Source organism: Saimiri boliviensis, chromosome 17, assembly GCF_048565385.1.
Source record: "Saimiri boliviensis isolate mSaiBol1 chromosome 17, mSaiBol1.pri, whole genome shotgun sequence".
Taxonomy (NCBI): Eukaryota; Metazoa; Chordata; class Mammalia; order Primates; family Cebidae; genus Saimiri; species Saimiri boliviensis.
Genome location: NC_133465.1, coordinates 67,736,748 through 67,747,626, shown reverse-complemented (window position 1 = coordinate 67,747,626; position 10,879 = coordinate 67,736,748). Strand labels below are relative to the sequence as shown.

At 50.6% G+C, this 10,879-nt stretch overlaps 1 protein-coding gene across 2 annotated transcripts; it reads right to left on the bottom strand.

Annotated features, from left to right (window-relative positions):
- On the bottom strand, window positions 1–10,879 carry BIRC5 (baculoviral IAP repeat containing 5). 2 transcript variants are annotated; one of them, XM_039476473.2, is made up of 4 exons: window positions 10,693–10,876; window positions 9,705–9,814; window positions 7,730–7,847; window positions 1,206–1,393 (listed from the first exon to the last, which is right to left on the bottom strand). In XM_039476473.2, exons 1-4 carry the CDS (start codon window positions 10,801–10,803, stop codon window positions 1,304–1,306), a joined length of 429 nt encoding a protein of 142 aa, XP_039332407.1. In that variant the 5' UTR covers window positions 10,804–10,876; the 3' UTR covers window positions 1,206–1,303. The 2 variants fall into 2 exon arrangements, with proteins under 2 accessions (XP_039332409.1, XP_039332407.1); XM_039476475.2 differs by lacking the exon at window positions 7,730–7,847 and having other exon boundaries at window positions 1–1,393; window positions 10,693–10,879.

Below are 10,879 nucleotides of genomic sequence, written 5' to 3'. Positions count from 1 at the left end.
TTTGAAATCACACGCTTTTTATTTCTCAGGAACAGCCGAGAGGACCTCCAGAGGTTTCCAACGAAGCTGTAACAATCCACCCTGCAGCTCTACCATAGGGAGGAGGGGAAATCAAATCCATCAACTTATGCCAGGCTTCAGCCCTGCTGGAGCTGCTGCCTCCGAAGAAAGCAGGGACCTGGGCAGGGTACATCCTTCCCCCACGTGGAGAACATGACAGATGTACAGGTTGGACTGACAGACACACAGCCTGCAGCTGCCCAGCCAGTCCCCCGCAGCACCGAGCCAAGTCATTTACAAAGGATTCAGGCCACTGCCTTTTTCTCAAGGAGAACAGCCAGCGTACGCCCTGAGGCTCGCTGGGCCTGTCTAATCACACAGCAGCTGCCTGAAGGAGTTTCTGCTAGAGGCTTCCTGTCACCTTATTCTGTCTCCACATCCACCTGAAGTTCACCTGGATTTCCCCAATCACTTACAATGGCTTTGTGCTGAGTTCTAATTGCAGTTTGTGCTATTCTGTGAATTAGGAATTCAAACAAAAGAAGAAAACCACGTCGAGAAACTGCAGAGGAGCTGGGGCTCTGTCTCCATTCCCCTCCTCATTATACACAAGTCATGCTTCTACCAAAAAAAAAAAAAAGGCCGCTGAGGCAGCACAGACGTAGCAGTTGAGGAACCTGCAGCTCAGATTCAACAGGCATCTGCCAAGTCCACACTCAGGACTGAGTGACAGCCAGTCCACAGCATGAGGTCCAGATACATTCACTGCCAAGGCTCTGCCCACGCAAACAAAGCCATCAGCTCTAGCAAAAGAGACGCCGCCTTCTTCCTCCCCCACTTCTCACCTGGTAAGTCCAGGAATCAAGAAAGCAAAAATCAGCTGGGCGTGGTGGCTCACGTCTGTAATCCCAGCACCCTGGGAGGCCGAGGCGGGCGGATCACCTGAAGTCAAGAGTTCAAGACCAGCCTGACCAACATGGTGAAACTCCGTCTCTTAAAAAAAAAAAAAAAAAAAAAGAGAGAGAGAGAGAGACAGAGAGCGAGAGAGCAAGCGAGCGAGAGAGAGAGAGAGAGAGAGAGAGAAGCAGTCATTGTTATAAGCAGCACCAGCTGCACAGGTAGAAGCACCTCTGGTGCCACTTTCAAGATAAAACAAGAGTATAGTTGAAGTATCTGATTTGAAAATGTTGACCTCCTTTCCTACAGCATTGCTAAGGGTCCCACAGGAAGGTTGGTGGCAACAGGGAACAAACCCTGGAAGTGGTGCAGCCACTCTGGGACCAGGTAGCTCCGGCCAGAGGCCTCACTCCATGGCAGCCAGCTGCTCGATGGCATGGCGTACTTTCTTCGCAGTTTCTTCAAATTCTTTCTTCTTATTGTTGGTTTCCTTTGCCTGGAAATAAAGAACAGACACATGACACTGAAACCAGAGCTTCCCATTCATATCCTGTAGATAAGATGACAAAGGAACAAACAATCAGGGAACACTGACTGAGCACCTGAATAAGCTGGGCACTGGCTAGGGCAGACTCCCAGCTACATGGGATGAACATCCTGATTCAACTCAACACCTTCTAGTTTAAGCTGCCTCATGAATCATCGAATAACAGAAAACACCGATGGAGGGCTTGGTATGTACCCAGCACCATTCTACCTGCTTTGCCCATTAACTGATTTATGTTCGCAGTGGTCCTGCGGTGGGTGCTCCCATGCCTCTATCACAGAGATGAGGAAACCAAGGTCCAGCGGAAGCAGCCACTCAGGGTTCCCCAGCTAGTCTGTAGAGCTCTGCTCTTAACCACCGACATACCTTGTCCTGAAACTACTAGAGTCCAAAGCCTTCTTCATGTCCGGTTAAACAGACCCTGGTAAACATCAGGATCTTCCTCAAACAGAAACTATTTTTGCTTCCAGTCCCTCCCTGCATCTGGCTTCCAACTTTTTCATTCTGCTAACAGAGCTCTTTCCTAAGGGGCAAATGACAATCACATTAGCAAATCCAGAGACCCTCTTCCCTATCACATTTTTTATTCATCCTAACTCCTCTGCTACCTTAAAAAACAAAGACCGCTATTGGATTAAATTTGTTTTCTGATAGAAGCTAACTTGAAAAATTATCTTTCAATATGTACTTCAATTTTTTCTTTTTTTTTATTTTTAAGAGACAGGGTCTCACTAGGTTGTCCAGGCTAGAATGCAGTGGCTATTCACAGGCACAATCCCACTACGATAAGCAAGGGAGTTTTGACCTGCTCCATTTCCGATGTGGGCCAATTCACCCCTCCTTAGGCAATCTGGTGGTACCCTGCTCCCAGGAGGTCACCATATTGATGCCAAACTTAGTGCAGACACCTGATCAGCATAGCGCACTACAGCCCAGAACTCCCGGGCTCAAGAGATCTTCCAGGCTGGGCGCGGTGGCTCACACCTGTAATCCCAGCACTTTGGGAGGCCGAGGCGGGTGGATCACAAGGTCAGGAGTTCGAGACCAGCCTGGCCAAAATGTTGAAATCCCGTCTCTACTAAAAGTACAAAAATTAGCTGGGGGCGGTGGCACATGCCTGTAATCCCAGCTACTCAGGAGGCTGAGGCAGGGGAATCGTTTGAACCTGGGAGGCAGAGGTTGCAGTGAGCTGAGATCGCGCCGTTGCACTCCAGCCTGGGTGATAGAGTGAGACTCCGTCTCAAAAAAAAAAAAAAGCCGGTCGTGGTGGCTCAAGCCTGTAATCCTAGCACTTTGGAAGCCTGAGGCAGGTAGATAACGAGGTCAAGAGATTGAGACCTTCCTGGTCAACACGGTGAAACCCCGTCTCTACTAAAAATACAAAACATAAGCTGGGCATGGTGGCGCGTGCCTGTAATCCCAGCTACTCAGGAGGCTGAGGCAGGAGAATTGCCTGAACCCAGGAGGTGGAGGCTGCGGTAAGCCGAGATCGCGCCACTGCACTCCAGCCTGGGTAACAAGAGCAAAACTCCGTCTCAAAAAAAGAAAAAAAAAGAGATCCTCCAGCCTCAGCCTCCTGAGTAGCTGGGACCACAGGCACACGCCACTGAGCCCGACTCAATATATACTTTATATATCTTAACATAACCTATGTTTTACCTCATGTATAAGTCTTATTTGTATCTTCTGAAAAGAAAATTTAATTTTAAAATAATAAATTGATAAGAAAAAAATAAAACAGTGTACTTTGTGTTTTGTTTTAGAGACAGGGTCTCACTCTGTCGCCCAGGCTGGAATTCGTTGGCAAGATCATGGCTCATTGCAGCTTTGACCCCCAGGGCTTAAGCGATCCTCCCACCTGAGCCTCCTGAGTAGTTGACACTACAGGCACCTGGCACCATGCCTGGCTAATTTGTGTATTTTATAAAGAGATGAGGTCTGGCCACATTGCCCAGGCTGGCCTAAAAACTCCTGGGCTCAAACAATCCTCCTGCCTTGGCCTCCCACAGTGCTGGGATTCAGGCACAAGCCAGCACATCTGGCCCAACAGTGCACCTTGCAATGGACTCTAACAGACATCTCTGCAGTCCTGGGAGCCTCACCTCTCCTAGTATGGAAAGATAACCATGGCTTTAAATACACACACACACACACACACACACACACAGATTATTCAGTTTCTTCTTCTCTTTCAAAAAAGCCTAAAATTAAGCTCCTTCGCATACATGCTGTAATTTTAACCACCCCAATGTGGAGGCCAATATCTCCATTTTATACTTTTTTCCAATAAAGGGAGGGGCGAAGCAAACACAAGAACTCTCACTATTGAAAAATAAAACAGGACAGGCACGGTGGCTCACACCTGTAATCCCGGCACTTTGGGAAGCCAAGGAAGGTGGATCACCTGAGGTCAGGAGTTTGAGACCAGCCTGGCCAATATGGCAAAACCCTGTCTCTACTAAAAATACAAAAAATTAGCTAGGTGTGGTAGCATGCACCTGTAATCCCAGCTACCTGGGAGGCTGAGGTGGGAGAATTGCTTGAACCCAGGAGGCGGAGGTTGCAGTGAGCCAAGATTGTGCCACTGCACTCCAGCGTGACAGAACGAGACTCCATCTCGAAAAAAAGAAAAAAGAAAAGAAAAAACAAAACTCACTGACAAAACTTACAGCTGGATGTGGTGGCTCATGCCTATAACCCCAGCACTTTTGGAGGCCAAAGCAGGAGAATCAGTTGAGCCCAGGAATACAAGACAACCCTGGCCAATATAGCAAGACCCCTGTCTCTACAAAAAAATTTTTTTTTTTTTTGAGGCGGAGTTTCGCTCTTGTTACCCAGGCTGGAGTGCAATGGCACAATCTCGGCTCACCGCAACCTCTGCCTCCTGGGTTCAGGCAATTCTCCTGCCTCAGCCTCCTGAGTAGCTGGGATCACAGGCACGCGCCACCATGCCCAGCTAATTTTTTGTATTTTTAGTAGAGACGGGGTTTCACCTTGTTGACCAGGATGGTCTCGATCTCTTGACCTCGTGATCCACCCGCCTCGGCCTCCCAAAGTGCTGGGATTACAAGCTTGAGCCACCGCGCCCAGCCTCTACAAAAAAATTAATTGGGCCAGGCACGGTGGCTCATGCTTGTAATTTCAGCACTTTGGGAGGCTGAGGCAGGCAGATCACCCGAGGCCAAGAGTGTAAGACCAGCCTGGCCAACATGGTGAAACCCCATCTCTATTAAAAATACAAAAAAAAATTAGCCAACTGTGGTGGCAGGCGTCTTAATCCCAGCTACTTGGGAGGCTGAGGCAGGACAATCACTTGAACTTGAAAGGCGGAGGTTGCGGTGAGCCATGAATGCACCATGGCACTCCAGCAAGGGTGACAAGGGTGAAACTCTGTCTCAAAAAAAAAAAAAGCCAGGCATGGTGGCATGGGACTGTCGTCCCAGCTACTGGGGAGGCTGAGGCAGGAGGATCGCTTGATTCCAGGAGATTGAGGCTATAGTGAGCTGTGACTGCACCATTGTATTCCAGCCTGGGCAACAGAGCAAGACCCTGTCTCTGAAAACAAACAAAAACTCCTGCCACCCAGGTCTACACCTCACCGCTCCTTCTAGTGCGTCGTTTTGTCCCCATCACAAGTATTCACAAAGAAAACTCTGATGAAGAACTAAGTTGCTCTGTTTATTTCCACATCAAATTTATTCCCTAAACTGGTGGATTTTCACATTGGTTCTAATGTTGCATTGATTCAAAAGCTGAAGCAGCAAGGCAGCAGCAAAACAAGAATCAGTGCCCAGCACATAGCCCGGGGTGGCCAGACCTCAGCCTCCACAGCAGCGCCCTCCCGGCACGCTGGCAAGGCGGCCGACAGGGGAGTCCTGCTGTCAAATCTGGGAGCTTGGGAATCCCCAGCATCACCAGCAACAGCATCTCTCCTTGTCTTCAGGGTTTGTATAGTGCAACACACAGGCCTGTGGTCCTAACTACTGGGGAGGCCGAGTTGTGATCATTTGAGCCCAGGAGGTAGAGGCTGCGGTGAGCCAAGATCGCACCACTGCACTCAGCCTGGGTGACAGAGTAAGAGCCTATGTCAAAAAAAAAAAAAATTGTATTGTTCAACAATTAAACAAAGTAATAAAAACAAATCCATAATTTAAAAGTATTCTGCATTCCAAATAGGCGAGAACAAAAAACAGTTCAAAATAAAAGCCAGACAGTTTTTAAAAATCTCCCCGCCTTTCTCGAAGGCTGGGATGTCTTCCCTCATTCCAGTCTGGCTGGGTCTGACTGCAGTGCACAGGAGATGGAGACAAGGGGGGTCTCCCGCAGGGGATGAGGCCTCTACTTCCGCCTCCTGCCCCTTCGGCTCATACATCCCAAAGCCTGCTTTTGTTAGTCACATCTTCCAAAAGGTGACTTGACTTTCCCCTACCAGACCACATCTTCATCCCTGTAATGTAACCCCGGAATGGAGCACCCCCAGCACCCACCAGCGCTTCAGGGCTTTCTGGAACTGGCCTGTGTCAGATTTCAGCTGCTCTGTTTGCAACGGCAACAACCCTGGCTTTCTCAGTGCTCTGGAACCTGGCTTCCAGCTCACAACGCCACATCCACTGCTCCTCCCCCGCGCTCATGCAGGTTCCGGGCACACAAGCTACTCCTCATCTACAACAGGGTTTGGCAAACAAGGGCCTGCTGGCCAAATCCATCCAGCCCATCATTGCCTTTTATTGTCCAGCATACAGGCTAGGAATGCTTTTTATGTTTCTAAAATGTTGTGAAAAGCTACAACAAAAACACAATATGCAGCAGAGACTCTGACCCACGAAGGCTAAGAGATGGTCTATGGTACATTACAGAAGAGTTGGCTGACCTCTGACCCAGAAAAAGATGCTCCCCAGCCCATTTTCCAGTTCCCACGCTGCAGTTCCCACAACCTTAACCAGGTGACAAGCTCTCCCACAGCCCGCTGCACCTACCACTGACGGCTTCCCTCTTTCTGACAAAATGTAATATTAAAAGCCACTATATTGAGGCCAGTCATGGTGGTTCACACCTGTAATCCCAGCACGTTGGGAGGCCAAGGCAGGCAGATCTGCTGAGGCCAGGAGTTTGAGACCAGCCTGGCCAACATGGCAAAACCCCATCTCTACTAAAAATACCAAAATTAGCTAGGCCTGGTGGTATACACCTGTAATCCCAGCTACTTGAGAGCCTGAGGCATGGAATCACTTGAACCTGGGAGACAGAGGTTCCAGTGAGCCTAGATCGCACCATAGCACTCCAGCCTGGGTGAATGAGTGAAACTGTCTTAAAACAAAACAAAAACAAACCACGATGGTCAGGCACAGTGGCTCATGCCCTGATCCCAGCGCTTTGGGAGGCTGAGGTGGGTGGATCATGAGGTCAGGAGTTTGAGACCAGCCTGGCCAACGTGGTGAAACTCCATATCTACTAAAGATACAAAAAATTAGCCAGGCATGGTGACACACACCTGTAATCCCAGCTACTCAGGAGGCTGAGGCAGGAGAATCACTTGAACCCGGGAGGTGGAGGTTGCAGTGAGCTGAGATCATACCATTGCCCTCCAGCCTGGGTGACAGGGAGAGACTCCATCTCAAAAAAAAAAAAAAAAAAAGCCATTATATTGGACAGAATTATTTTACACCTATCTCTAAAAAGGAACACAATTTTCAAGCTGAAAAGGGACCTCAGAAACCATTGGATTGGGGGGGTGTCTAACCTCTATTTAGTAAGGAAAGTATGACAACTGGCTTAAATTCACTAAGTCTGCAAGTGGCAGAGAATTGACATCTCCTGACTCTCCACCCAGAGCTTTGCTACACTTATTCTGTGTAGGGCTGCCAGACTTAGCAAATAAGACTATATGATGCCCAGGCCGGGCGTGGTGGCTCATGCCTATAATATTGGCACTCTAGGAGGCCACGGTGGGCAGATCACCTGAGGTCAGGAGTTCAAGACCAGCCTGGCCAATACAGCAAAACCCCGTCTCCACCAAAAACACAAAAATTAGCCAGGTGTGGTGGTGTGTGCCTGTAATCCTGGCTACTTAGGAGGCTGAGGCAGGAGAATCTCTTGAACCCAGGAGGTAGAGGTTGCAGTGAGCCAAGATGAAGCCATTCCACTCTAACCTGGCCAACAGAGTGAAACTGTTTAAAAAAAAAAACAAAAAAAAAAAGCTTCCTGAGGAAAAACAGGGGTCCCTGGACTAGTTTAGCGCTAAAGACATTGAACAGGGTTTGAACAGCTCTTATTCCCAATACATACAATTTTGTTCTTGGCTCTTTCTCTGTCCAGTTTCAGAAATTCACCGAGGGTTAATTCTTCAAACTGCTTCTTGACAGAAAGGAAAGCGCAACCAGATGAATGCTTTTTATGTTCCTCTCTAGAAAAATCAGAACAACAGCGGAAAGGCAGCTGAAGGAATGAAGGCGGCAGTCCACTCCTCATAGGTCACCTTCCCGCCCTCCCCCGGAACACCCTGCTCTGCCTCAGGAGCAAAACATCAAGTCTGAAGTTGATGGAATCAGTGCTGTGTCCAAGCCACATTCCCGTACGGCCCCTCTTAGCAGCTTCTCCCTCACTGTGGACCTCTCTCCCTACGTCCATGTGGCTAACATATCCATTTTACCTGGACTTCTTTAGCAATTAGGTGAGAAAGTGTTATACGGTGTAAGTCCAAAAGAATCACGTGTCAAATCCCTCTAACATTCTCAAGGAACTGTTTGAAGTAATTTCATTTCACTGGAATTGTTATGAAATCCACTGTAAGGATTAACAGCAAATAAGGGTATTATCCACCAGGGTTCTCCAAGGGACCCCTCTAGCTCAGATTCTCATTTGCTGCTTGTCTCCCTGCATAACTGATTATTGCCGTTACCAGAGCGGTATTACAATGAAAACATGGCCACACAAAGTACGAAAGGACAGCCAGTAGTTAGCTCTAATCTGAAAATGTGATAACACATTCATTTTCAAGAATACCACTGGGGCCGGGTGCGGTGGCTCAAGCCTGTAATCCCAGCACTTTGGGAGGCCGAGGTGGGTGGATCACAAGGTCAAGAGATCAAGACCATCCTGGTCAACATGGTGAAACCCCGTCTCAACTAAAAATACAAAACATTAGCTGGGCATGGTGGCACGTGCCTGTAATCCCAGCTACTCAGGAGGCTGAGGCAGGAGAATTGCCTGAGCCCAGGAGGCGGAGGTTGCGGTGAGCCGAGATCGCGCCATTGCACTCCAGCCTGGGTAATAAGAGCGAAACTCCGTCTCAAAAAAAAAAAAAAAAAAAGAATACCACTGACATTTTCCCAGTGATCACGGGGATGCAGTATAACCACCATAGTGAATATAATAAGAAAAAAACAGCTACACTCTTCTGATCAGGAAGAAAAACAACTGGGGTGATTCTCTAGGGGAAAAAATTAAAGTTGTGGAAGCAACTGATTCTGACAGAAAAAAAAAGGTGAGAAAAGAATATGGCATGACAGCGTAGAAAACAAATATCATTCAAGCACAGAACTTCATTTTAATTAACTAGGCATCTTGAAGAACAAAATCCAAAACAACACTGAAGTGTACACTTTTTTTTTTTTTTTAAATGTTTAAGACGGAGTCTCGCTCTGTCGCCCAAGCTGGAGTGCAGTCGTGCTATTCCGGCTCACTGCAACCTCCGCCTCACAGGTTCAAGCAATTCTCCTGCCTCAGCCTCCAGAGTGGCTAGAATTACAGGTGCATGTTACCATGCCCGGCTAATTTTTGTATTTTTAGTAGAGATAGGGTTTCACCATGTTGGCCAGGCTGGTCTCAAACTCCTGATCTCAGGTGATCTGCTGGCCTCAGCCTCCCAAAATGTGAAAAACTACCCTTTCAAAGGGTAATTTTTGTGTTCTGTGGGTTATATTTCAATTAAACTGTTTTTTTAAAAAAAATCTCAAGGGAAGTGCTTGGACATTCCTGGGAGCTCACAGCAGCAGGGTCTTCTAATGTATTCTGTTGAACCTGAAAGGCATCAGGCATCTTAAGTGAATGAGACTTTCACATCCACCCTAAGGGCATTTTGGTCAAATGACATTTAATTAGGCTGTAAGCAACACCAAGGCACCAGCATTTAGAGAGGTATCTGTTCACAATGGCTGTTTAAGAAACAGTGAGGCTGGAAAGCAAAACTCCCACTATTAAGCGTCTTCATATTTCAAATCTGACAGCTAAAGCCCATCGAGACTGGCCAGAGGGGACTTACATGGGGTCGTCATCTGGCTCCCAGCCTTCCAGCTCCTTGAAGCAGAAGAAACACTGGGCCAAGTCCGGCTCGTTCTCAGTCGGGCAGTGGATGAAGCCCGCCTCGGCCATCTGCAAGGGACAGCACAGCTCGTGAGTGGACACGGCAGCCTGGAACCCAGAGGCCCAGCCACAGAGGCCTTGATGGGGACAGGGCGGGGAGGGGAGGGCGGCCCGGACCGCGGGGCCCAGTCCCAGTGGTCTCGCTGGGGACAGGACGGGGAGGGGAGGGCGGCCCGGACCGCGGGGCCCAGTCCCAGTGGTCTCGCTGGGGACAGGACGGGGAGGGGAGGGCGGCCCGGACCCGCGGGGCCCAGTCCCAGTGGTCTCGCTGGGGACAGGACGGGGAGAGGAGGGCGGCCCGGACCGCGGGGCCCAGTCCCAGTGGTCTCGCTGGGGACAGGACGGGGAGGGGAGGGCGGCCCGGACCCGCGGGGCCCAGTCCCAGTGGTCTCGCTGGGGACAGGACGGGGAGAGGAGGGCGGCCCGGACCGCGGGGCCCAGTCCCAGTGGCCTCGCTGGGGACAGGACGGGGAGGGGAGGGCGGCTCGTACCCCCGGGGCTCAGTCACAGCGGCCTCGCTGGGGACAGGACGGGGAGAGGAGGGCGGCCCGGACCCGCGGTGCCCAGTCCCAGTGGCCTCGCTGGGGACAGGACGGGGAGGGGAGGGCGGCTCGTACCCCCGGGGCCCAGTCACAGCGGCCTCGCTGGGGACAGGACGGGGAGGGGAGGGCGGCTCGTACCCCCGGGGCCCAGTCACAGCGGCCTCGCTGGGGACAGGACGGGGAGGGGAGGGCGGCTCGTACCCCCGGGGCCCAGTCACAGCGGCCTCGCTGGGGACAGGACGGGGAGGGGAGGGCGGCTCGTACCCCCGGGGCCCAGTCACAGTGGCCCCGCTAGGCACAGGGCAAGGCGGGCCTGAGGGACCCCGAGAGTCCCGGCAGTCTCACCCGCTCCGGGGTGCAGGCGCAGCCCTCCAAGAAGGGCCAGTTCTTGAATGTAGAGATGCGGTGGTCCTTGAGAAAGGGCTGCCAGGCAGGGGGCAACGTCGGGGCACCCATGCCGCCGCCGCCACCTCTGCCAAACAGTCCGGCGACTCAAATCTGGCGGTTAATGGCGCGCCGCGGGGCATGTCGG